General features: G+C 34.2%; 5 protein-coding genes across 8 annotated transcripts in view; 3 read left to right on the plus strand and 2 right to left on the minus strand.

Annotated features, from left to right (window-relative positions):
* The first annotated feature begins 2,084 nt into the window (after positions 1–2,084).
* LOC117234148 (60S ribosomal protein L35a) lies at positions 2,085–3,368 on the plus strand. The gene is made up of 4 exons (XM_033495079.1): positions 2,085–2,152; positions 2,666–2,925; positions 3,058–3,216; positions 3,291–3,368. The coding sequence occupies exons 2-4, from the start codon at positions 2,668–2,670 to the stop codon at positions 3,312–3,314; spliced, it is 441 nt and encodes a 146-aa protein (XP_033350970.1). The 5' UTR covers positions 2,085–2,152; positions 2,666–2,667; the 3' UTR covers positions 3,315–3,368.
* Positions 3,369–3,733: 365 nt separating this feature from the next.
* On the plus strand, positions 3,734–5,166 carry LOC117234145 (SPRY domain-containing protein 7). The gene is made up of 4 exons (XM_033495076.1): positions 3,734–4,079; positions 4,336–4,613; positions 4,674–4,776; positions 4,848–5,166. The coding sequence occupies exons 1-4, from the start codon at positions 3,974–3,976 to the stop codon at positions 4,943–4,945; spliced, it is 585 nt and encodes a 194-aa protein (XP_033350967.1). The 5' UTR covers positions 3,734–3,973; the 3' UTR covers positions 4,946–5,166.
* A 3,570-nt stretch (positions 5,167–8,736) lies between these two features.
* On the minus strand, positions 8,737–13,062 carry LOC117234138 (heparan-sulfate 6-O-sulfotransferase 1-B). Of its 2 annotated transcripts, XM_033495068.1 has the most exons (4): positions 12,498–13,054; positions 11,369–11,772; positions 10,796–10,975; positions 8,737–9,554 (listed from the first exon to the last, which is right to left on the minus strand). In XM_033495068.1, exons 1-4 carry the CDS (start codon positions 12,934–12,936, stop codon positions 9,237–9,239), a joined length of 1,341 nt encoding a protein of 446 aa, XP_033350959.1. In that variant the 5' UTR covers positions 12,937–13,054; the 3' UTR covers positions 8,737–9,236. The 2 variants fall into 2 exon arrangements, with proteins under 2 accessions (XP_033350959.1, XP_033350960.1); XM_033495069.1 differs by lacking the exon at positions 10,796–10,975 and having other exon boundaries at positions 12,498–13,062.
* A 32-nt stretch (positions 13,063–13,094) lies between these two features.
* Positions 13,095–14,871, plus strand: LOC117234146. 2 transcript variants are annotated; one of them, XM_033495078.1, is made up of 2 exons: positions 13,095–13,292; positions 14,224–14,871. In XM_033495078.1, the coding sequence occupies exon 2, from the start codon at positions 14,225–14,227 to the stop codon at positions 14,789–14,791; it is 567 nt and encodes a 188-aa protein (XP_033350969.1). In that variant the 5' UTR covers positions 13,095–13,292; position 14,224; the 3' UTR covers positions 14,792–14,871. The 2 variants fall into 2 exon arrangements, with proteins under 2 accessions (XP_033350969.1, XP_033350968.1); XM_033495077.1 differs by lacking the exon at positions 13,095–13,292 and adding an exon at positions 13,703–13,872.
* A 106-nt stretch (positions 14,872–14,977) lies between these two features.
* The window catches only part of LOC117234135 (titin-like), a 56,431-nt gene continuing 44,812 nt past the window's right edge, over positions 14,978–26,596 (minus strand). For both annotated transcript variants that reach the window (XM_033495064.1, XM_033495065.1), the window contains 6 exons: positions 19,735–26,466; positions 18,178–18,586; positions 17,137–17,556; positions 16,587–16,788; positions 16,303–16,497; positions 14,978–16,107 (listed from right to left, as the gene is read on the minus strand). In XM_033495064.1, coding sequence (XP_033350955.1) covers positions 15,928–16,107; positions 16,303–16,497; positions 16,587–16,788; positions 17,137–17,556; positions 18,178–18,586; positions 19,735–26,466 — 8,138 coding nt within the window. In that variant the 3' untranslated portion in view covers positions 14,978–15,927. The remainder of the gene's footprint in view (positions 16,108–16,302; positions 16,498–16,586; positions 16,789–17,136; positions 17,557–18,177; positions 18,587–19,734; positions 26,467–26,596) is intronic.

Below are 26,596 nucleotides of genomic sequence, written 5' to 3' on the forward strand. Positions count from 1 at the left end.
CTGTCGTTCCGAATACGAACACGTCGAAGTAATCGAATATACAAATTGTTACGCGCATATGCATTAATCGATCTTTGGATGTTTACGTTAAAAAATTCTCTTCTGCCAAGAACGCTGCGTCGAATCGAAAGCAGCGAATATAAGCGTCTAGATGCTCGCGCTTACGAGAGATCCCACCCTAAGATCGAAAAGACGTAACGAAAGGAATCGAAAGGAAGGAGCGTGAATTGAATTAGACGGGCTCGCAGGACTGTCGAAGGGCTCAGCTGCCAGATTTAACGCAAAAAATAAACGTACGCTTTTATATCGGTGGTTTTAAGTACGCTCCATCGGCGTAAAACGCTCGAGCACGTCTGCGAACAATGCGGATCGTAAAGAGCGGACTCTCATTGGAAACGAAATATTCTCCGTTTTCATGTTGTTCTTGTTCTTCGCGCTTTTTTCCATCGGCTGGCGAAGGCAAAGTGGAATTTTTCGTTGTTTCGGAGCGAGGTTTGTGCGAATGTTTGGAAAGTGTCGAGTAGTTTGCTTTAGTTTAATGATTCCTGTAAGATGGGATAAAGTTCGAGAGCTTCTCTTCTCAGTGGTTAATCAGAGATTTGTAGCCTTGCAACCATTTTTACAACGAACTGCGGATTTTCACGAAATTTAGCCTCCCTCGTTTCTCATTGTGATTTTGGTATCGCTCGGGACTGCGTACTACGTATTACGAAATAACAAACCAGTTACTTGCGCTGCGATATATTCGATCTCAGCGAGGGCAAAAAGGGTTGTACTATAAAATCGATGAATCGTTGCTTTCATACCATTCTCTCCCCGGTTTCCGCGGGACGTGTCCATGTCGCTGAATTGGCTCGCCAGTACGTGCTAATTTCGCGGAACAAAGCGTCCGTTATTTGGAGTGTACACAATATTCTTGACTTTAATCACGTAGAAAAATGCGCGCAAAGAGCGTCGTGCGATATCTCATTTGCGCTTTGTGCTTGGCGAAGCGACGCGAGAATTCAACGAAAAACATGGAAACTACAAAAGAGGAATTTTCAAATGGTTATGGAAGGAATAATATTCGCATTGCCGCGGTGAAGAACTTCATCTGTGATCTTCTGCATCGTTTTAACATACCTTGGATATATTGTAAAGCAAACGTCTAAATTCTATTCGTATATTTTAGACATACTCTATGCACGTTGCAAGATATTAACCATTAATTCCAAAACACTTACTTCCAAGTGAACCCTGAATTTTAATTTCTTGATCGAATCGGAAATTCTAGGTAGATGTGAAGAATTGAAATATCTTCTATTCTAAAAAATATTAGCGTGATTTAGAAAAAATATAAGAAATATCGCGTAAGCATGCCGATTTAAATAAAGACGAGTTCAAACAATGGGTGATCAATCTTTTTATATATGATTATATATATATGCATTGAAATGCTTATTATTTTCATAAAATACCGAGTATGACTAGAGCTTGTTAGATATGTAATATAAATCATCATTCTTAACATAAATCGTTAATATTCAGAATTAAAACTTAAATTATTAAACTCGTATAGTAATCGTACCAACGACGTACATGTAGTACAAATCTGGTGTCTTGTAAAATTTTATGTACGTATTCGTTCCATTCATGATATAATATATTGTATATAATGTATCATATACGTACGTATAATCAACTATAATTCAACAAATAATAAATTGTTGAACTGCGAAACAAGTTAAGAGAAAAATATTCAAAAAGTCCCTAAATGTATAGCTTGTAATAAAATTTCAAAATTTATAGGTTATTACTTACTAAAATAATAATATATGAAGATTTTCTACTTTCTTAATTTCACACAAACTTGAATGTTTACCTACATCGTGGCTGATTCTTAATTGATGAACAATCCCATTCTCGTCTGTTATAATTACTATATAATTTCAAACAATAATCGAGTATTAAATCATGATTAAATCCGATTTAAATCTTTATTAATTTACACCGTTTGCCACGTTATGAAACACTCAACGATATCTGCTGTTTTTGCACAAAACTAGTACTCGATTGATAATATCACATGCTATATAATCGAGCAGAGTATTTTATATTCTTGTCGTAAGAGGGCTACAGTTTCCTGTTTCTTTTAGTTCACGATATACGTACGGTACGTTTCGTAATGTCAGACTCTCGTATTTATTATTTAAAATATATACAATTAATGAAATTGACAGATTAATAATAGTTACAAATTGTTGTTAATTGTTTCGTAACGCCGTATAATTATTCTCAGTGTCATATTCGGCTTATTTCGTATTGATCTCAATGGATTAAGACTCTATCTCTGCATGGTTTTTCTAGCCGTATAACAACAAAAGCTGTGAAATTCCAATATTTTAACGCTAGATACTTTTTCTGAATTTTTCTTTTTTTTTGAATTCTATAAAAAGTTCGTGTTACAAACATTTTGTTTTAATACTAAAGTGAAATTTTGTTTTGTTTCTTGTCTAGAATTCAAATATTACTTTAACATAACCTACAACAGTGCATTAATTTTAGATCTTATTTAATAATTATGTTATACTGTGTGATTATTTTAATCAAAGATGGATTTTTTGCGCAATAAAATTTATTATTGCAATATAATTCCGAATTTTACAAATGTGATTTTTTCCGTTAGAAATGGCAGATACACCTGCTGAATCAAAGGCGAAAACAAAAGCAGTCAAGAAACCAAAGGAGAAGCCAGTAGAGCCTCCTCCTTTGAAAAAAAGACCTTTCAAAAGACACGGACGTCTTTATGCAAAGGCCATTTTCACAGGATATAAACGAGGGCTTCGTAATCAACATGAACACACAGCGTTACTTAAAGTTGAAGGAGCTAGGACTAAAGGGGATTCAGATTTTTATGTAGGAAAACGATGTGTTTATGTATATAAGGTAACTTTTATTACGTTTCCATTAATTCTTTTATTTCAATTTCATACTGTGGTACGTGAGAATATGAATTGATATATAGTCATGGATATAAGTCGAGCAATGTTGTAATCGTGATATGTTAATCGTTCGTAGGCAAAAAATAAGACACCTGTTCCTGGCAAGAAAAGCAGGAAAACGAAAGTTAGGGCTATTTGGGGGAAAGTAACCCGGCCACATGGAACCAGTGGTTCAGTACGTGCTAAGTTTAAGAAGAATCTGCCAGCTAAAGCTATGGGCCACCGTATCAGAATTGTAAGTTGTTTAATGATTCACCTAGTTAAGTAATATATAAGTATGAATTTGCTAATATTGTTATTTTATTACAGATGCTGTACCCCAGTCGGATATAAATACATTTTTCTGTTGTATAAAATAAGTAAATAAATAACCGTTTGGTACTAAATGTAATGTTTTTCTCTCTTTTCTTGTTTTCTCATTTATTTTTTATTACTGTCTAAGATATTTCATAAATGTTAAACCTATTCAATTTTAATATTAAATCAAGTTTCAATTGTAATTACGCTTTAATCTAAAAACTTAACGCTTGAATTTGATTCCAACAGAGTTGTAAATTATAAGATGGTTAAATATAACCTTAAATTTCATACATGTAATATATGTAGTATATTTTAGTTAATGCGACAATAATATTTAAAATTAAAAGCATCAGTTCCTGATATTATATTAAATAAAAAATGAAACATACCTGTAAAACGTAAATAAAAAATTAATATTGATTGCATAAATTTGGGAGGAAGCCATTTTCTGTCATCTACGCATCTACCTACACACTGAAGCTTAAAGTGCAATCTCTACGTTGAAATACACACAGCACTAACTGACTATCATATCTACGCGCTGTATGGTGTGTAATATTTTCGGCGTAATCGAAGTAAATAACGCGATCCGTTCGTTTCATTATACGGGAGAAAAAAGGGGTTTTTCTCCTAACAGTGTCACAATGTTTTGTGCGTTCATCTAAACAAACCAAAAAGGAAAGGAGACAAAGATGATGTTTTGCTGTTTGAGAAACTGTTTTGACGGCCTTGGCTTCGCCGCAACTCAAACACAGAAGAGAGGACCAAATCCTATATCTTTAGATACATCCTACATGGGTAATTTTTACCTTCTATTACTGAAATAACGTTAATAATAGTGTTTGAGAATGTTAATAGTATTCATATCATTGTATTTGCATAAAATTTACGTTTTTAACCGTTCCGCAAGATAAGGATATGCACTTAGTGTCACTGATGATATTTATGTATTCCGGTCATAACGAGAGTTCTGTTTTTACGTAATCTATATTAACGATAAGAAATTTTACGAGAAATAGCAGTGCTTAAGCAAAATATTACCCAATTGGTGTAGGACATGAAGTTGTGATAGTAAAAAATGGTCTAAGAGTGTGTGGTCGTGGTGGTGCCTTAACAAATGCTCCTCTTGTCCAAAGTAAAAGTTATTTTGAAATTAAAATACAACAAGGTGGTATATGGGCCATTGGATTAGCCACTAGATCTACAGATCTGAACGTTACAACTGGAGGAAATGATAAAGAAAGTTGGGCTCTCAATTTTGATTCTATTGTAAGGCATAATCAGCAAGAAATACATAAGATTCAAAGTCCAGTCCAAGAAGGAGATATTATCGTAAGTATAAATTACTGGGGGATATATCAGTTCATAAATTAATAACCTTTTGTTCATCAGGGTGTGTCTTATGACCACATAGAACTTAATTTCTACTTAAATGGAAAACCAATAGGTGCTCCAGTAATGGGTATAAAGGGAACCGTGTATCCAGTACTCTATGGTAATTATTTTCAAGCTAAAAGAATATAGTAATGTTTTAACAAGTTTAAAAAAAATAATCTTCCTTTATAGTGGACGATGGGGCCATTTTAGACTTAATTTTGGATAACTTTACTCATCCCCCACCCACAGGTTTTGAAAAAATTATGCTAGAGCAATCATTACTCTAGCAAAGACATTCCTACCTATTATAAGTGTCAATCTCTTTATACCTTGGCACGCAAAGCATTATATGTCCATCCTATATCTGTCTAACATTAAAGTATGGAATCAAAAATTATTCTTATCTAGACAGAAATCCTTAAAATATAGCATTATGAATAAGAAATATTTCTCTTAATAATGTACAAATATATTTAATTAACAATTGCAAAATAAACATTTTAATTTATATCTTGCCTTTATCTTTCTTTTTTATTATTCCTATAGAATGATATCTATAAGAATTAATGCTTATAATACTATAATGATAATATCAACAAATGTAACCTAGGCTAATTTGAATTTGGTATATTTTAATATAACTACATATATATATAGTTTTTGTATAATTGTTTAATAATCAAATAACATAATTTTAAATATGTGTACAACTTACATATAATATTTTTATATAATATATATATATATATATGTCTGTATAAGATTGTATATAATATTGTGTACACAACAATTTATTGTTCCTTAATGATTTAATGGTATGGTATGTACACTGGCTGGCTTACATAAGGTACCATTGGCTTAGGCCTATATTTTGCTTTATTAGGCTACTGTCATGGATTTTTGTCCTCATTATTCTTTTTTTTTTTTATTACAACTTAAATTCATGCTAAAAATTTCATATTACATATTAAAGCTAGCCTTTCATTCACGCTAATCTGACGAGTATGAGTTCATTTTTACAATGCTGATAATGCAAGTAACTATCAACCCCATAAATGTTATAGTCACAAGCATCCTGTTGCACACGTAATGAGATAAACATACTAACACGATGAAAAAATGGCAGAGATACATGTAATTAGTGAAACTTAAAAGATTCGATAAAATAATATACACGACGTTCCTAAATGTGTGATGTTAATTTTAAAATACTGCACACCCTGTGTAATTTAAGTTCGATCATTTTTAAATTATTTCAAAGATGTTAGCGTATAACGAAGGCAAGTACGCGAAAATAGCGATATATTGCTAAAAATCTGTTCCTGTGCATCAGTTGCTTAAACAATCATTTGTGTTTTCATCCAAGTAGATACCTTCTAATTATATTATTGTACCTATATATCAAGTGGAAAGATCTTGAAATACATCTTTTCACTTATTGCAATTATAATGATCACTCTGTTTAAGAACATATAAAAGTTTCCTTTTTACAATTGCTTTTAACAAGCTCTCTGCATTTTTGTAAAAACTTATTAAATCTTTGGTCCTTAACGTTACTTTTAAATGATCATTATCGTTAATCATATTACATACTTAATATTATATATATATTTATAAATAGATTGCCCATAAGTTGTTCACGTCTGAATGATAATAGTACCAAATTAATTCTTGTCTACACTTTTAAATAATACTCCAAAAACATTATACTTCATTTTGTCAAAAATTAAATTGATACTACTATCAACCACAAGTCAACAAAAAAGAAACACATTTAACATAGGCCATAGAAAGCCTGAAATTTAAGAGCGTTAGAAAAGACGATATACTTTTCCAGTTAATATAAATCATTTCTAATAGCAAAGCTAAAAGAACAGATCCATTTGTTTTATATCACTCATGGCACTCATTTTATGATTCAACTTACAATATAAACGTGGTAATCATACAGAAGACTAATGGTACACGTTAAAACCCACGTATTCACCGGACGCATACAATGTTCATAAATGTTTGTGAGCATTTGGAGATATTACATAAGCATTATATTACATAGCATTTATGATGAACACTGGTCCACATAAATGCTAACGAACAACAACAACATCCGTGAACATTTTTCGTCGATGATGTTCTCTTTTTTTGCACTAGACACAAATGATAACGAATTTCATTTGAAATGTAATTATACGACGACATCAGCAACGCTCACGAACGTTTCTGAACATTTGTGAAAGTTTACGTGTGCCACGCATTTCTATTAATCGCTGAAGAAGTTTGGAAACGTTCGTGGATCACTTACGTAATCGACGAATACGCTGCTAAAGAGAGCTTTTGCATTTTGCTTCGTAATGATTTAATGCTAGTTATCTAAATATATCTAATGTACATAGAATATATTACATTTATTTGATGACTGGATGAAATATTTATAATGGTAACCCATTGAGTCTTATTGCACGTGTGATTCTAACACATTAAACAAGTACATGATCTTTTCAACTTAACGCGATTTACTTAATTTTGTAATGCAATAATTATTACCTTTGAACGAAAGATTGATTAAGCTGTAAATACGACTCTTTCAATGTTTGCATGTAAGTAACAAATTAAAACAATTTAACTGAAAGGAATGTGTGCTAAAACAACATGATCTTTGTGAACAGTTACACTGACAAATAATCAGCATCTAATATTAAACACGTTTATCCAATGATCATTCATTCCAACATTCACACGAACAGTTTATCACTTAAGCTATATAAATCGCTTTTATTAATCCTATTACCACTTTATTCAAATAACACTGCAAATGATTCTATTAAAAAATATAGACTTTTAGATATATTTACAAAATTAATTTGTAATATTTATCCTTCCATTGAAAACCGCTATAAATAGAGATTTTTATACATGCTGTATATTATGTCACTTTTATTATCTCTTTCACGTGTTAATTAGGAATATCGATCGTAATCTAATTTATAACCTCAGATGTAATTTTAAAGCAAGAAATATTTCATTTTTTTTTTTTAATTCTTTTTAAACAGAAGCAGGCATAATTACATTTCTTAAATGATACTTTTAATTTGCTATAGAATAACGATTAAAGATACCACTATTGTAGAATTTACATCATATACGGTATGTGTTGAAAGTAAATTTAATCGTAGAAACGAAAAAATAAAGCAAGAAGATTATGTATCAATTCATATTAGTAATTGAAGCCATGAATTCCAAAGCAGCATAAGTCCACTGTTTGACATTATATGAGTCATTGACATAATTGTTTTTAGTTTACTCAAATCTGTCTAATAACATTTTTAAACAATGAAAATATGCCATCCTGCACGACAATTTTCAACGACGACATATCGATGAGCAACTAATCACGCAGTTATTCTAATTTAAAGAAAACACCAGTTTCAACTTTTAGCGCGCAGAATGCTTATAAAGATAAGATGTCATTAAAACTTGCAGAGTGCCAGCCGGTGAACTCAAATCATCGCACATGCTTCGAAAACTTATTACAGAAATATAGATTCACTGAGAAATCTAGAATGATGACTCATGCAGTAAAATTTGGGTCGGCGAATAAACATGTTTTTTTGTTAAATACCATTTTTTTAATAAGTTGGCTGAAAGTACAATAATAAATTACTCGATAATTTCCAAAACAGCACAAGTTTACGGTTTTACGAAACTACTTACAAAGAACATGATTATTTAATAACGATTAAAAAAGATATACATATATATATACATATATATAATGAAAATGTACGTACAATTGATACTTACAACAAAAAATCAACAAAATCGATAATGAATTAAGAAAAATAAACAAAAGAAGATTGATTTTCTCGAAATATTGATTGATAGACTGGTGCTATTTTGGAATTCACGGCTTCAATTTTTATTACTAAATTATAGAACTAATTTTTATCACTTTTGAAGAATATTAAAACAGATACATATAAAATATTGAGTATCATATGAAATACTAGACATTTATATTTTTGCAAAACATATTAAAGTTAACATTTTTTCCTAATCCTATTAGATTTTTTCATGTAAGTAGTAAGTATGCATTCAAGAAATAATTATAGTATCTTTTCCCTAGAATTGACTTCGTAATACACATTAAAAAAATCTGTTTGCAAGCTTTTATCTTATACGAAGTAAAAACATTAACAAAGTCAAAGTTTAAATGTGATATATTTTAAGCAAAAATTGCATTAAATGGAAGAACTCTTTAAAAAAAATTATGAACATTATATAAATCATAACAAAATTTGTGTGATTATATATTTCATTTCATATATAGCTACCGAAAGAGGATTCCAAGGATTTATTCCAAGATCCTCTCTGGGCTCTCTTTGGTCTTATCCACATTATTTTCTATAAACACTTTTGGTAAGTTCTATGCAGACCACCGCCGCATATAATAATTCTATGTAAAATTTCTTTTTTCTTTCAAGGATGATTCCCTGAGATACTCAGATTCAGAGCAACATTTTTCTCGCTCGGCCATGAATGCAAAGCATCGATATTATCTATCAGTAACATACTTACATATCATTCAACATCTGTAGTATCTTCTATGACAGAATCCCAATTGAATTCCGTTGCACTTTGCCTAGAAGGTAATTCTCCAAGGTGTTGAAATCGTTGTACGAAGTATGGATCGCGATCTCTAAGTCGTTTGAACCTTTGGAACGCAAGATTTTTTGCGAAATCATACAGTTCTAGATCCAGTCTGTTTAATCTACGCACAGCATCTAACTGCTCCGTGCTTAGGGTAGCCATTGTGGCAGCGCTTAACGTCGCGTTATGTTGTTCAAACGCAACGGCAAATCTCATTCCGAATGTTTCTTCAAAGGAATACTGTCCCACCTATTCAGTTTTAAGTTAATTTTATAACATGTACGCACGTAGATAAACGTATAAAATGCAAATCGACTAAATGAATTTTTTATATAGCGCGCAAATTTCGCGAGGAAATTGAACATTTCAACTCGTATAAAAGCAAATCGATAATAATTTCTTTTAAATTTTTTAACTTTTTCAAAAGTCATTTCTAGAAATATATATACATTGGAATAACTAAGATTAAAAAATTAAAGAGGATTTTAAAGATTTTCGCGTAGTTTAGCAGTTGTACTAATTTTTAATTTTTTTGTTAAAGGAAGCATATACAAATAAAACATTTTTAAATGTTTTTTTTTTTTTTAATAAAACATTATTCTTTTTGTATGATAAGCAAAAATCTGTGACGTACAATTTTCTCCTATTAAGTAGTAGCGTAATAATCTAATGCAATTTAAATGCGTTTTAATAAAATGCATACATATTAGTTAGCATTAAGTTATCAATAGCGTGACAATTTATGAACTACGACGTATTAGAAGATCAGAGTTTGATAGTACAAACAGTGGTAAAAACGTATTAACTTACATAAAGCAGAACTTATATAATCGCTTCGTTTCGTATTTTTCGTATTAAGTCGATTTTCAGAATCTTTCTATACTTTTTCTTTTTTTTTTTTTTACTTTCTATACTTTCTATTACTTTTTTTTTTATCAAATATTATGAATATGTTAGATGCATTAAATAACAATGATATAAAAATATAATTTTCATCAACATGCATTTTAAACGAGGAAAGATCTTTTTAAGACCGGAACGTTAAAAGCGTGGAATATTTACAAGCATATTTATCGTCCATGTACGGGTAGGTAAGATAAATATTTACATTAAGAGCTACTTTCCAAGAGATAATTGTTAGGTAAAACATAAAATGTCTTATTAATACAGGCGGTCCAAGCAACTTAGTAGCCAAAATAATAACTTCCAAAATTTAAATAGTTGACAAACAAAAATTTACGAATAAATTAAAAACAATAAAATAAGTGTTAATATGATACAATAAAATATTTAAAAAATTTTAATCAATAGATTGGTTTAAATTTTCTTATATTGCAAAATGACAACTAAAATTAAAAATAATTTCTTAGTGATATTTATAAAGATTATTACAGTACTAACAAAATGGCAATGCTAGAATATATAAACATACAGGCAGTACAACATATATGAACATGCATTTAATTATTAACAAAAAAATTAGTTCTTACTTTCTGGTATTCAGTCAACATGAAGAAAGGCATGAATTGCAAATTGTGCTTAGCACTAGCCAACATGAGACGATCTCTCTCCAAGCTGCTGAGCGTAGAATTGTAACAACCAACAATTGATAGATCAGCCAACATTCTTGTTTGACGGTTACTTGCCAAATTATATGGACACGCCATAAACTACATAAATGTTGTCAAAAAGGTTTAAATTTTAAATAAAATTTTGTCCTATTATCATTATATAGCTTCTTTATGTTTATGATATTTATTATCCAGAACCAATGTAAATAAATTCTTATGTTTTACAATATTATATCAATGAAATAATTACTGCTTTTATAGCAGAGAACATATCTATACAAGAAGGAAAAATTGTATCTATTTAGAGAAAGAAAAATAAAGATAAGGAGAAATACTTTATCTTAATGTGTTTCTAAATGTGAAAGCCTTTCAGATAACATACTTAATGTTTTACTTATGAAAGAGATCACTATGATGAATTCATAAGAATACTAATATATAAAATGCTTACAGATTACCAAATATCAATAAAATCAATAAATATAATATTACCTGTTCCAAAGATACCCCTTGCCAACTAGATCCAGGATAACACTGTGGTATATTTGCTTGAGTTCCTCCACACCAATGACGAGCTCCTCTCCATGTTGCACCCCTTTGTACGTGTCTAAACTCAGACAGATACCGTGCAACAGGATCCCTTATTATAGTTATATAAAAGTATCTACGTTTTATGCCATCCCCTTCAATTTTATTTAATTCTGTATCAACACAGCTAGTCAATTCTGTCCAGTCAGCATGTAGACCACACTTCCAACCGGTAGAATATCGTGAAAAAAGCCAATTTTCATTGCGATTTGGACGGAAACAAAAACAACGCTTGCGTCTTCTTTGACAAGAACATGGTCTTTGCAGATCTAAATCTCTAACTAAATGTTTTCCAAACAATGTACCTCCTGTAACATAAAGAAACATTAAAAAATTAACAAATATAATTTTCAAATATTTTAACTTTCTTAGTACTCTTATTACTTTATATATATATATATATTAATAATTTAAACAAACGTTCATGACATGCATATTTTATTATTCTGTATGTTGATAAAGAGAAGCTTATGGGAGGTATGCACATGGAAAACAAAAAGGAAACACAGATATGCATGCATAGCATATTAAACAGGGCAACATCCCTGAATTGTTCTTTCTCCTTCTAAGATACAGCTTGAAGGTTTCACAGTGTCTAATGAATAATGCAAAGATTCAGTTGTACAATGGTCAGAAGGGATGTTGCATTGTTTTTATTAAGCCATAGGATTGGTTACCATAGGATTAGTCCGAAGAAAAGTGAAAAATCAATCAAAAATATGTTTATGCAGTCTATAATCTCTGCAGTAGCTGGTCTATGTAATTGTATCCAATTTTTCTGTTATCAGCAAATTTGCAGACAATCAAACTTTGTTAAACATATAAATAAACATAACAGTCATGGAAAAAGAAATTTATATCTTGACAGAAATAAATATTTTTACATATAACAAAATTTTATTGTCATACAAATTTTAATTACACTTTTTTCATAAACTGCATTCAACAAAAATAAAATGGGGAGGACTGACACACATGGACAGCTAAGACAAAAAAAAGAAATGAATTAAACAACAATGCAAACCCAACTTACCAGTTTTCTGAATGTGCAAGAAAACGATGACATCGTGACCGTTGATGTCAAACTGAAAGGTATCATTGGTAAACACATCGTCGTAACCAAGGCTCCCTTGAATACTCTGCAATCTAAAGGCAGGATGTACCGAGAGCAGGCCATTTTTGTCGAATTCGACGGAAACGGAAGACAAACCGGAGCCGGGACCAGCGGACAGACCCTCGGACAATCTCACGGACTCCTTGATCTCGCGGCTCGTGAGAGCACAGACGTGATCGGGGCAGAAGTAGCCGAGATAAATGATGCCCGTGAGCGCGAGAAACAAACATATCCCTACAACGCTACGTAACCGAGTCCTCCGTGCTCGTGACTCCATCGTCGCGGACCTCTCGCATAAATCGTCCTTTACCAGGACCGAGAGTACGCTAACGCCTTCTTCGCTTGACCGTCTGCCCATTATCGCGCCCCATGTTTTTTTTCACCACTAAACACACCGCGTACCGCTCGCCGATGCGGCCTGACCAAAACTACTCTCCCAGAGAACGTCGGCCATGACAGATACTCCGTATCCCTACCACGCGCCTTCGTCATACAATCGTCGCGTCGCCCCGCCACGATTCTCTTATGGACATTGTCTGGTATTCGTCTGTAACAGTTTCTCTAAGTGAAGAGGGGAGATCGTGAGTTTATTTAAAAATGCGAACTTACCAAGTGTATACGGCTGCAGCCACCTATATACGCATACTTATGCACTCTACCACCGTGCATCTATTTAAAGCAATATCTTTTGTCTTTTTGCATCGAGGGTTTCGGGTAAGTTTCACAGCTGCGTGCTATGAATGGTCATTTTCGGAAACCTTAATGATTATGATTGTTTTTTATGAATATCTCCTTTCTATAGAGAAAATTAAGATATATGTATGTTTTATTCTTTACATATTGAATGTATGATAGTTTTTATCCGAATTTATTTGTAAGAAATTGTTGGTATCTGCGCGGTGAAATGATCATATCGATGTTTGATTTTAAAGAAATTTGGGCGTTGTATATATTATTTATATGAAAGCTATAATATACATTTGATCGTTTATTATGTTTAAATAATATTAGGCGGTAATGAGGTTAATAGGATTTAATTACATAAAAATTCAAAATTATCAATACATCAGCTTAGCGCCTTTTTTCGATCACTGTGAAGTAAGTTGCGATACAAATGGAAGCGACTACATATTGCTTCACTTCAGATTGTAGTCGAGTATATACTTACATACTTAGCCTATAATCTGTTATAACCTAATTTCATCTGTCAAAATTTCTATCTTGAGTTACTGTCACATCATACAAGTTTGTTGTGTAAATTGGTTATATTTTTGGAACTCTTAAATTTTTACAAGTAAGTATTTTATTATATAAATTTATAATATTTATTGCAAACTTTTTAAAATTAATTAGGAAGTGGTACGTTGGTGACGTGTTAATAAATATCTGAAGCAATATTCGATTTAATTGTTGCTTATATATTAATTATTATAGCTAAAAATACAATGAAAATAGTTATGAGTACAAAGTTTCACTCTTGATTCTATTTTATTCTTTCTATTTTTCTGACAAGACACATACAGATAAGTATTTTTTAGAAATTTATAGTCCATTATGTTAACCTTGTATTTATTTATTAATTCATGGATCATTAATGGAAATATATGCATAAGCAATTCATAATGATTTTTTGTTTGACATTTAGAATGACAACCATCGAGTTGCTCGAGGATAGGGTTATGGAATTAGAAAAACAGATATATGGACTTGCAAAGAAAAATGAAACTAATGATATTTCATTGGAGAATCCTGTAGTCGATAATATTTTACATGTGAATACGCTGATCTCATCTGCAATGTCGGGACGAGAAAAAGCAAATCTAATGATAAAACGATTACCAGAATTAAATAATTATCTAGATCCGATAATTGAAAGTTCTGAAATACCAATAGAAGCTAAAGTTCAATTGTTACTAGCAATGGCACCAGAAATCAAGCAAAATTATGAAATGTTGAAACAGGTGCAAGAACTAGTGCCCGTGTTAGAAACTGATCGTTTAAAAAATGTTCCAGAATTGACAAATAAACTCAACGATTTGAATCTATCATATCTTAAATTATATGAAGATACTCAAGGATTAAATAATCATATAAATGAAGTTTTTTCCAAGTACAATGAAGTGATAACTAGTATTTCAAAATCATTGATTACTATAGATGCTATTGTGACAGCAGCTGAAATAGCAAAAATACCCAAAAAACAATTAGATTAAGAAAGGATTGCATAAATAATTCATAAGAAAAATTGTTATTTATTATTTCACGAATAAAATTATTTATATTTAAAATAAAACAGCTTTGTATTCATTTAAAATACATTTATTTTTATCTTAGCATGTAAAAATACTTACGCATTCATCAATGACTATGCATACATAAACATATTTTATTATTGTATCTCTTCATAACAATGTATTTTATTAAAACACTTATATATTATATACATTTATATAACCCTATCTATTTCTTAACCTATACCGTCGTTCATTTCAGGAATCCTTCTTTAGGATCTCTGAGACAAACTGTTGATTGAATAACTGGGTGTATTTATCTGATGGTCTCTCGTTTCCAATAAATATTGCTGTTACTCTTTTGAATCTAATAAGAGGATGGACATTACACTAATTAGTAACACTAGACCTTTGTTAATATCTCTCTGACATAGTAAACTGCAAAGTGTATGTCAGCAAGAATCCATTAGAAATAGTTGTTACATGAAACCTGTTGATTATTCAGCAGAGTAAACGAGTGTATTAAACGTTCCACATCTTTTCATATGTATAGAACAGCATTCTTAGGAGACCTATTTCGCTAACTTGTAAAAAAATCTCTTACAATGTTAAGCATATTAAACAGTCACTTTATACAGTATTTACAAACGTCTTAATTGTAAATATCATGTATCGCCAATTATATGTACCTCCGTCATAAATTTTATTTCTTATATATAGCGCAAAAACTCGCCACGGAATATTGCACTACCTATTAATCGGTATTATAGAGACAGGAAAAAAGATCACGATTCAGAACACTTTTTCTCATGTAGAATCAATTATGGCCGCGATTGTATTATTATCTGTTGAACGCGTTCTTTGCATTTAAATAGGAACATACCGTTTGGAAAATACAGACGGATACAAATTAAGTACATAGTTTTTATGTCTCGTGAATTTTAACAGGAACTTCGACATTCTACCGGATAGTTCCCCTTCCAATGAATTTCTTTATTTCGTTTCTACTGTTCGTTCGTTCCAGTGTATCGTTGTCGTCGATTCGTTTTAAATCAAATTAAAATTCATCTAATGCTCGCGCATCCTCGTGAAAAGAACGTAATCACGTTTATAGCACTTTAACTTTGCGTTTGCAAAGCGGGTACGGAGTTTCGCAACCAAGATAATGCTGGTTCCACGCTAGAGTAAATTGCCGGATGACCTCTCGAACATCTGCTATGGTGACTCAGTAGCCCTTGAATTTCCCATCTGACCGATCCTCCGCCAGTTTCACACATTAGAGGTGCTCCTTCGTCGTTCTGAGAGAAAAACAAAATAAGAATATAGATATCAATATAAATGAATTATTCAGTTTGTTGAAAGATAGAGTTAGAAAATGCAAGTTAGGAAAGTACAAGACACTTGGGTTAATAATTTAAAAGAAACTTCATAGGCTGATAGATACTGTTATTTTCGTTACACTCTTTTTAATATGAGAAAATTAGAAATCTTACGTAGCAAGGTCCTTTATTCGTATCAGTAAATCCAGCACATATATTGTCCTTTGTGATGAACCCTGCATAATGGCTAGTTGCATTGCACTTCTCAGAGTCTAACGTTGGCAATGGTAGGAAGTTCAAATATTTTTGTAAATCCACTTCGCCATTCGCAGAGAATCCCCATCCTGCCATGACGCATATCTGTCTCGGCTAAAATTAATAAAAAATGCACATATATTTTAAACACTTTACCTATATTTTCAAATATATTCTTGATACCAAATATTCGTAATACGAACTTGAATAGGATGTTTCGGAAGACAAACGGCGCTAACGTTCCTTGAGAAAGTTAGAGGCTTCTCGAGCTCAACTAACGCGATATCATTGTTGTATAAAAATTGATTGTATTTCACTTGCGGGTAGGGAATGATGTTCCTCACGGGATGTGCTTTTAATAGGTTTTCACCGGTGAAAAGTTGCCACCCACTACTTTGCTTATATCTAAACAAAATAAAAAATATATCTTTGTAATTAAATTCCGTTCGAGATTCGAATTCGGATCGATAATCTAGTCCATCTTCGGAGAAAAATTCTGTATTTAATCCACTTTCTGTTAAACCATTGAAGCAAGAAATCTTCGAAATAACAGTTAATGGAATTAACTGTAAATTTTCCAAATCTTCAATTTGTACTTTTAAAAATTGAAAAATCTGTTACATCAAATTATTCGAAAAGACTTATTATTATTATTGCTAGAGTTGACAATAAAAAAGAAATGATTTCCTTGAATTTTTGTTTTCTTTTTTTTTTTTTTTTTTAGATTATGAATCTCTTAATCGAATGATTTACCTGTGAATACAGGAATAACTGGCAAGCACATGCATAGGTCCCAATATGCTTGCCGTGCAAGCAGCACCGTGTTTAGGTTCCTTTAGCAAGGCCACGCTGGACCATTGTCCTTCGCTGGCTGGTGTTCCGCCAACTAATCTGGCAGTTGGTCCTTCGCCATAGTCAGAACCGCAAGAAAATTCTTGGCAAGATATCTGCACGACCTTGTCGGAGATGCAGAATTCCACTTGTTCCAAATTTGTGACTAATGGCGCACGATGGTTAGGATTCAACTTTAGTCTGAGTATCTTCTGGATTTTATCCCATGTCTGGAGCTCTGTGCTCTCAGAACCAGCAAATCCTAGAGATCGGCAGTAAGAGTTGCTAAATTCTTCGCTCCATCCATCGGAGCACACAAGACGATACTCATCGTTGTATTGTCTGGAAAAATACAACGTCCTACTTGATTTGTTATTTTCTTAATTTAATTAACAATAATAGCTTCTTAAGTTCAACTGATACAGATGGATAAATATTATTTGTTTAATCAGATGATTAGAAATTTTCTTAATTTAATTAACAATAATAGCTTTTTAAGTTTAACTGATACAGATGGATAAATATTATTTGTTTAATCAGATGATTAGAAATCTAATTAAATTTAAAATTATTGAATTAAGCCTTGGAATAGAATTGTGAAATGAGATTTCATTAAGCTAAATGTTTTACTTGTCGATAGCGGTAGATTAAAAATTCACAGACTGCCCTCGGAGTTAGTTAAACACTGATATTTGATAAGACTAGATATACTTTATGAATGGAATGGTTTGAAACGTGAGGAGCTGATCTGGTCTTGATCGACTACAATAGATTACTTCTAATATTGAAGCGGAATAAAATACGTTAGAATATTAAAAAGATCACTATGCCATTTCTATACTTTCTCAACAAGAAAGTAATGAATTCCAGTCTCAATTAAAAATTCTTCGGATTTTTTTTTTTTTTTTGATTATTCGATTTTTAATCCAAGATTTGTAATTTCAATTTCAACATTTTTTTTACCTTATTTTTAATAAAGAACCTCCACCAAATTCTTGAACACCACTATTCTCGATGTTATCTTCTCCTTGTCCATCTGATGACTTTTTCTCCATAGTCATATTTGTCATTAAACAGTTCCATTCGTCAGAATGATCAGGACAATGTTCTATCCCATCACAGACTTGATTTTCAGGCACACATCCGCCTGTTTGACACTTGAACTGATCAAGAGCGCAATCGCATAATTTTTCGTCCTCTCCATTAGCACATTCTCTAATCCCGTTGCAGTGCCACGTTAATGGTATGCACCATTTTTCTGTTGGGCAAAGATACTCGTTGTTTCCACAACTTTCGGCACAATTGTATTCATCTCGGTGATCCTCGCAGTCTGGTCGACCATCGCATTGCCAGATGCCTGGGATGCATCTTCCTAAAATTAGAAATAATTATAATATAAGTGTAGTATCGTGGACGAGGGGCCTGGGGGCGGGGGGGTGTCGTGCGAATTATAAACAAGCGGTTGCCGAGCATGTGCATGATGGGGTTTAAACAAAAGATACGAGGCTAAGACAAAAGACAAAGGGTTGCTAAGGGGCATAAACGAATTAACGGCAGTATGAGTTGAGAAGCCAGAGAGTGCGGATTGCATTGTCGAGATAGTGTTGTTAGCGTTGTCGAAAGAGAGTTGAATCTGTGTTGACGAGAGTTGTTAATTAATTATAATACATTGTTACGATTAGTTCATGTTGAATAACCATTGTTTTCTGTTTAATCCATTTATTATTAATAAACTAATTATTATATTTACGATACTACATAAGTTGTAAAAAATTCGTGTTCTATTGTATTATTATTATTGTATTATTATTTATTTGTTATTTTTTGATGATTCAACTTAATGTCAAGTTCTATATAATTCAGGAATAAAAATGACAAATTAATTTTGAAGGTGAAATTGACGATGAATTTGATCCTACATTAAATAAGAACAACTTTTGTCCTAGATTAGTCTACCGTAGATTTAAAAATATATCTCAGAGTAAACACGATACTTGCGAAACAAATTAAATGGGTTGTCAGTCGAGTAGATAAAACAAATAGCCACAATTTATTACAGAACAGACAGAGCTTCTTTCAATCTATTTTTACAATTTCGAGAAGCATCCGGTAGTTCCAAATACTCTAAAAGATGAAGCAATTTGCTCGAATGATAACTAGTGACACCGATAACCCGTGCTAGGAAAGAAACATCTCGTCCGATATTAGAACATTCTTCGTTCAAATTATTACGAAACCTGTATTGAATATTAAACGAGAAGCCATTAAGTCGATCGTATATTATACCAAGTTTTTCCTTTCACTTTTTTCCACCGATAATTGTCCTTCTAATTTGCATTTAATGATCCTTCATATAAAAATATCACGGTCCACAAGTATTAAGATAGTTATTGATATTTAGCATAAATTGTGTGTTTTCCATTACTTTTATTTTCTAGTTAGGAAGTCGTAGCGTTTCAGTACTTCATTCGAGTACACACAGTGTATTTATGACTGATAGTATACATTTCAAAAACTTACCACTGGGACATCTAAATTCATCGAATTGACATTTCCATTCTTCGCAATTCTTTTCATCACTTCCATCATCACAGTCGACAATTTTATTGCACACCAGGTCTCGCTTTAGACATTGACCGCTTGCGCACTGAAAGTTTCCTGGACAACCTTCCTCCTTACAATTTAATTCATCCGAACCATCGGAACAATCATTCTCAGAGTCGCATTTCGCTGATAGTTTCACGCAGTATGCGCCATCCCTGGATGTTCCATTAACGCATTGGAACTGGCCAGTTGTACATTTCGAGAAAACAGTACTTGGAGGGATATTGAGGAAAGAAACATCGATATGGCTAGTACTTTCCACAACTGCATCCGGTAATTTAGTTTGCGTGGACGGTGGAACTGTCGTGTCGATGCTCTCTTTCGCAACGTGATTTGCTTCCTGTGCAGTCGACACTATTGACGATTGATTCGAAGGAAATACTGAAGACTGTGGACCTGTCTGGTTCGGTTCTCCATTTATTTCAATCACTTGTCCTGGTTCTATAGCTGTATGGCCTTCGTTAGATGGTCCATTGATGACTGGATTTTCTGTTGTAAAATCTACGCCTGATCGATGGAAATTGAAGTTTCGGAGAACTACGAATGGCTCTGTAACCGGTTCTGGCTCTTCTATCTTCTCCGAAACCGGTATGAAGCTAGGATACTTCTTTGAACTGTCTGGGACTGTTATGCTTGTTTTGTCATTCAGACTCTCTTTTTCATTAGAAGAGGTTTCGGACGTTTGTACATTTATTTGGTTTGATCCGCTGGTCGTTTCGATGATCTTCAATTGTGGAACAGGTGCAGAATTTTCTTCTACGTGGATGTCTGTATTAGTCGCAGTATGGTTCTCTTCTTGAGCTTTTTCCTTTTCAGCAAATATTTGTGGTATTTCAGTAGAGAATACCGTAGCCGATTCTGGAATCTCTGTTGATATATTTTCACCCTCGTCCTCTTCCAAGTTTAATTCCTTCTCCTTCTTGTGTTTGTATTTATCAATAACTTTCTTGTCCACTGACTTCTTCTTCACTTCCAAACTCTTCTCCAATGGAATCACTCTTAAGCTTTCTTCCGACAATTCGTCCGCATCCAAGTTGGGTAACATAGTCTTAGGTGTAGTGGTGATAAAATGTATTTTATAATCGAATCCTATAGGTTCGGTGTCATCTTCCAATATCTCGGTAACTGGTCTAATATCCTCTGTCGTACTGGAACTCTCATACGTCTGTTTATGTACTTCCGTTGAATCTTCTGTTAAATTCTTCTGCATATTTTTCTCTACGTTCATTGTAGTCACATTTTCCTCACTTGTATTATCTAGTACTGAAATATTTGGTTCTAACAATGTGTTATTAATACTTGTGTTGTTTACATGTTCCACTGCACTGGTCATCAGATCGACTGCAGTGCCATTCTGAGCATTCACTTTTTCATCACCACTAGTTACCAAATCTTCAGCCGAATTATTATTCATCTCATCAGTATTGGGTTTTGAAGAGTCCGTCTGTTCAACTTCCGTATTATTAGAACGTACATTTTCTAAATCACTAGTTTTCACTTCAGCGTCTGGCTTCATTGTGGAGGTGGTTAACAATACGTCACTTTCAGTAGTTTGCAGTTCTTCTGGCAATATTGGTACCTGAGCAGTGGTTTTGGTTTCTAATGGCATCATGTGAGTTGTCGGTACCTGAACTGTCGTGGTATCCTCCATACTAACCTGAACGCTATTCTCATGTTCTGTATTATTGTCTTTTCGAGGATTCTCTTCAGTTACAGTTGTGCTTTCGATTTTTTCAGTTGTAGACATTTCTTGCTGTATCTCCAATGGTAACACTGGTATTTGCGTGGTTAATTTAGCATCTTCTGTATGGTTATCTGGGACACTTTCAGTATCATTCGTGGTAACGTTCACGTTATCGTTTGTGTAAGGTATATCTGTCATCTTGGACGATTTCTCGTCATCATTTGTTACTAATTTATCAGATTCATCCTTAACTTTCCCTCGTATCTCCGAGTCATCCTGTTGATACCCTTTAGACAAAGTATCATCGTTTATATCGTTATATTGATCTTCTACTGCGTTTTCTTCAGGTTTCTCAGAAGCAGTAACATTATTCATAGAATCTTTTGATTGTTTTTCGTTTTCTTCCGTTGGAATAGTGGTAACTACGTTAGATTCTGTTGTGGTTCCTAATTTATTCTTATCTGCATTATTCACAGCGATTTCAGTTTCCTTGAACTGTTCCTCCAATGGTATTACTCTTAACGCCTCTTCATCTTCCTCGGAACCTTCTCTACTCTCTTTCTCATTTATAGCATACTCTTCATCCTCAATTGGCTTATTAATATCATAATTATGTAGTCCATTTTGAATTGCAGACTCCGTGTTATTAATTTCAACAACGTCCAAACCATCACTCTTGAAACCACGACCCACTTCATTTCCAGTCATCACATTTTTCACACTATTCTTTTCCTCTTCCTGTTCTTCAGGTATTTTGACATCATGTGTTTCTACGTGAACATCATTCAGAGAATCCTTCACGTTAGTGTCATTCATACTTTGTTCCGTGGATTTATAAGTAACAACATCTTCGACGTGTCCTTCGAAAGGATTGGGTACATCCTGCTCATCTTTATCCAATCTGGGGGCTTTCTTTACTTCTTTTTCCTTTTGAATATCTGGCAAGAAGGGAGACATATCATCTACGTGTTTATCATAAGCTGGATCAAATTTCTCTGTAGTTTGTTCGATTGCATTTTCAGGGAACATTGCTGGATGCAGAGGATGATTGGTTGAATGATCTAAATTGTCTTCATAACGAAGGGGATCGCCTGAAGAAACTACATTCTGTTCAGGATGAATCGTGGAACGGTGTAGAACTGTTTGAATAGCTTCTGTAGAAGATTGAATTTTATTTTCTACAATTGAACCTTCAGGAACACCGCTTGAGGATGTATTAGAAGATTGGACGCTTTGTTCAGGAATTAGTTGTGGAATTATCGCATGAGGATCATGTATTTCTGCTGTATATTCAGTTTTTGGAATTAACATAATGTGTTCCTCTCCTGTATTGTTTTTAAGAGGTTCTAACAAAGGTTCTACATTGTGACCAAAATTTTTTGGTAATTTAGGAAAGACAGTCGTTGGCATGTGCTCAATGATGTTAGTTTCGTTGGTTTCATGCATAAGTGATTCTGGCACAACTGAAGATTCGCCAGATAATATTGATTTAGGTACTTCGTTACTTGCTTCTGTAGTACTGTTCTCTACGATGGTATTTATTTCAGTAACGTTTTCTGATTTGTTATCTACTACAAGAGGAGTCGTTTCAGGTTTTAGAGTGAATTCCTCAGAAACTGAGGACTGTGTGCTAGACAGGGAGACGGAATTAGATTCGGACGAAGAGTTCATAATTTCAGATTCCTCCTTACTTATATTCATTGTAGTAGCTTCAGTTGCTTCATCCTGTGACATGTTAGTCTCAGTGCCGTGTTCAACCTTCGCTGTTTCTTCTATATCCATCTTAATAGAGGTCATTGTTGTTATTTTATCTTTATTATCATCCTTCACCATTGTCGTATCCATTGTCGTAACAGTTGATTCGAAGTGATCCTCGGAATGATTTGACATTACAGCCTCTTCGGTATCAGGCATCAAAGGTATCACTGGTAAGGGTGTATCATTACTTGCTATTTCATCGACAGATTTCTCATTACTTGGCAATGTGGTCACTTCAGGCATCATTGATATTGTAGTTTCTGATCCTATATTTATAGGAGCGTTAGGTGTAAAAGTATTTACCATTTCTTTCTCGATCATAGATATTGTAGTCGAAAATTCAACTGGAGATTCTGCTTCCTTCGTCATACTAGGTAATTCAGTGTAAGTTGATTCGGTAATTGTTTCAACAGACATTTTATTCATAGTCGCAGATTCAGTAGAGGATTCTGTTTTACCAGGAGTTTCTTCTGCGGACTCTATTGGCCTCATTGTGTTTTGTATTTCGGTAGAATGTTCTATAATAGGTACATTTTGATGAGACTTTTCATCGATGGGAAATTCGGGTTCTGTGGATGATGAAATTGGTGATTCATGTTCTATAACAGTCTCAGTTCCAAGTTTTTCAGGTCTGACAGTAAAATCTGGCTGAGAAGATAATACAGGATGTTCAGTTACTGCAGATTTTGTTGACGATTCTGAGTCATTAGTAGGGTTTGGTTCAGCAATTGGTGTTACTTCAGTTGAAGATTCTGCTTCAGCTGATGACTGATGTTTAAGAGAAGATTCCACTTCAATTGAAGGTTTGGATTCAGCAGAAGACTCTGGTTCAATATTGGCCATAGTTTCTGTGTTAGGAGATTCCATATTGTTTACTTCTAATTTAGTTGTAGACTTTGGTTTAGTGGGAGGTTCTGTTTGAGAAGTAGATTCTGTCACCGCAGAAGACTCTGGTTCAGAAGAAAGAACTGGTTCTGCAGAAAGTTCTGGTTGAGAAGAGGGCTCTGGTTCTGCAGAAGGTTCTGGTTGAGAAGAGGGCTCTGACTCTGCAGCAGGCTCTGGTTGAGAAGAGGACTCTGGCTCTGCAGCAGGCTCTGGCTCTGTAGGAGGCTCTGATTGAGAAGGAAGTTCTGCTTCTGCAGGAGACTCTGGTTGAGAAGAAGGCATTGGTTCCGTAGAAGACTCTGATTCAGAAGAAAACTTTGGTTCTGCAGGAGATCCTGACTGAGAAGAAGGATCTGCCTCTGCAGGAGATTCTGGTTGGGAGGTAGATTCTGGCTGTACAGAAGGCTCTGGCTCTGCAGATGGTTCTGGCTCTGTAGAAGGCTCTGGCTCAACAGGAAATTCGGGTTCAACATTTGGCTTTAGCTCAGCAGAAGGTTCAGGCTCAGCAGATGGTTCAGGTTCCGCAGAAGGTTCAGGTTCCGCAGAAGGTTCAGGTTCCGCAGAAGGTTCAGGTTCCGCAGAAGGTTCTGGTCCCGCAGAAGGTTCTGGTTCCGCAGAAGGTTCTGGTTCCGCAGAGGGTTCTGGTTCCGCAGAGGGTTCTGGTTCCGCAGAGGGTTCTGGTTCCGCAGAAGGTTCTGGTTCCGCCGAAGGTTCTGGTTCCGCAGAAGGTTCTGGTTCCGCAGAAGGTTCTGGTTCCGCAGAAGGTTCTGGTTCCGCAGAGGGTTCTGGTTCCGCAGAAGGTTCTGGTTCCGCAGAAGGTTCTGGTTCCGCAGAAGGTTCTGGTTCCGCAGAAGGTTCAGGTTCCGCAGGAGGTTCAGGTTCCGCAGGAGGTTCAGGTTCCGCAGGAGGTTCAGGTTTCGCAGAAGGTTCAGGTTCCGCAGAAGGTTCAGGTTCCGCAGAAGGTTCTGGTTCCGCAGATGGTTCTGGTTTCGCAGCAGGTTCTGGTTCCGCAGAAGGTTCTGGTTCCGCAGAAGGTTCTGGTTCCGCAGAAGGTTCAGGTTCCGCAGAAGGTTCAGGTTCCGCAGATGGTTCTGGTTCCGCAGAAGGTTCTGGTTCCGCAGAAGGTTCTGGTTCTACAGATGGTTCCGGTTTAGAACTAGATTCTGGTTCAATTTTTGGTTCGGTAGGATACTCACTCGAATATTCGCGCATCGAATGGTCATCTTCTGATTGGTCATGCATCGAGTGGTCATGTGCTGAATGATCATGAGTAGAATAATCGTATTCCGAATGCTCATGTGCTGAATGATCATGATTTGATTGATCATGTGTTGAATGGTCAGGAGTCGAGTGACCATGTGATGAATGATCATGCATCCAGTTTATTGGATCAGATTCCCCATTAAACTCATGATTCTGTTCCGTCGTAGTCATCTGTGTAGGCTCTGGTCCCGGCGAAGAATCATGTGGTTGTACATGAAACTCATGTTCATTACCTTGCGGTGAGGCATGTCTATTATGCGTTGACTCGGTAGTGAAGTCCAAATGATCCCAATTATCAGGCCTTCTAGGTTCAAATACAGTACCAGGGCCTCTACTCCTTCCCTGAACATAATCGTGCACCACTTCCGTATTAGATTCCGGTATCTCATCATCCATTTCTACATTACTCAAATCATTTTCATCAATGCAGTTCTTTTCATCACTGTCCAATACCTTTCCAACTCCACAGGAGCAAACAAACAGACCTTTAGAGTAATCGTATTCGCACCTTTCTGAACACTGGAGATTTCCACTCTGACACTGATCAACCAATTTATTCACTCTTAAACTATTCAAATGATATTGTCCAATTATGTTGCCACTCTTCTGTAGCGTTTGCTCGATCAGCTGTTGCATTTCTTCGGGCATTGAACGTGACGGATAGCTTATCCTAAACCTCACTTCACCATCCCTGTTTATGTCGTATACCTTGATGACTGTTGTATTGTTTGGGGGCTGTTGTAACATATTCTTCAAATTTTCTTCTATCTCTGAACTGACTTGTCTGTACACTCTCGACTTTGGATTGCTGAAATCATTGTCCCAATGGAAGTCGTCTAGTTTTAATATACCGTCTAAGGCACTTGGAACGGTGTTGTAAATGGTTTCATCGGTAGTTGGCCAGGGTGGGAAGCTTGAAGTCGCAGGTGGCGGACTCGATGGCGGATCTTTCACGTACTCTTGACTTCCTGCGGTTCGTACGTCACCAAATTGCCGGGAATTGGTTTGCTGGAGATTTTCCAAGGGTTCTGATGCTTCTTGCGTTAGGATCACTCCAGCTAGGGCAGAATCAATCCTTTATTTAGTTATGTAGGATTTCAAAACTTAAAAAAATTTTTTCTAACTATATATTACATTTCGCATCTTCAAAAATGAATAATTTAAAAAAGTTTAGAGAAACTATATGCT

The sequence above is a fragment of the Bombus vosnesenskii genome, unplaced genomic scaffold (assembly GCF_011952255.1).
Source record: "Bombus vosnesenskii isolate JDL3184/JDL3185 unplaced genomic scaffold, Bvos_JDL3184-5_v1.1 scf7180000013302, whole genome shotgun sequence".
In the NCBI taxonomy this organism is placed as follows: Eukaryota; Metazoa; Arthropoda; class Insecta; order Hymenoptera; family Apidae; genus Bombus; species Bombus vosnesenskii.

What these genes read in the sequence shown, in the direction of transcription:
- LOC117234148 (XM_033495079.1), top strand. Translation starts at nt 2,668, where the DNA reads ATGGCAGATACACCTGCTGAATCAAAGGCGAAAACAAAAGCAGTCAAG. An exon ending in GATGTGTTTATGTATATAAG is followed by an intron (nt 2,926 to 3,057) that starts GTAACTTTTATT and finishes AATCGTTCGTAG; the next exon opens with GCAAAAAATAAGACACCTGT. An exon ending in TGGGCCACCGTATCAGAATT is followed by an intron (nt 3,217 to 3,290) that starts GTAAGTTGTTTA and finishes ATTTTATTACAG; the next exon opens with ATGCTGTACCCCAGTCGGAT.
- LOC117234145 (XM_033495076.1), top strand. Translation starts at nt 3,974, where the DNA reads ATGATGTTTTGCTGTTTGAGAAACTGTTTTGACGGCCTTGGCTTCGCC. An exon ending in TTTAGATACATCCTACATGG is followed by an intron (nt 4,080 to 4,335) that starts GTAATTTTTACC and finishes CAATTGGTGTAG; the next exon opens with GACATGAAGTTGTGATAGTA. An exon ending in TCCAAGAAGGAGATATTATC is followed by an intron (nt 4,614 to 4,673) that starts GTAAGTATAAAT and finishes TTTGTTCATCAG; the next exon opens with GGTGTGTCTTATGACCACAT.
- LOC117234138 (XM_033495068.1), bottom strand. Translation starts at nt 12,936, where the DNA reads ATGGGCAGACGGTCAAGCGAAGAAGGCGTTAGCGTACTCTCGGTCCTG. An exon ending in AAGGGGTATCTTTGGAACAG is followed by an intron (nt 10,976 to 11,368) that starts GTAATATTATAT and finishes ACATTTATGTAG; the next exon opens with TTTATGGCGTGTCCATATAA. An exon ending in TGTTGACTGAATACCAGAAA is followed by an intron (nt 9,555 to 10,795) that starts GTAAGAACTAAT and finishes AAAACTGAATAG; the next exon opens with GTGGGACAGTATTCCTTTGA.
- LOC117234146 (XM_033495078.1), top strand. Translation starts at nt 14,225, where the DNA reads ATGACAACCATCGAGTTGCTCGAGGATAGGGTTATGGAATTAGAAAAA.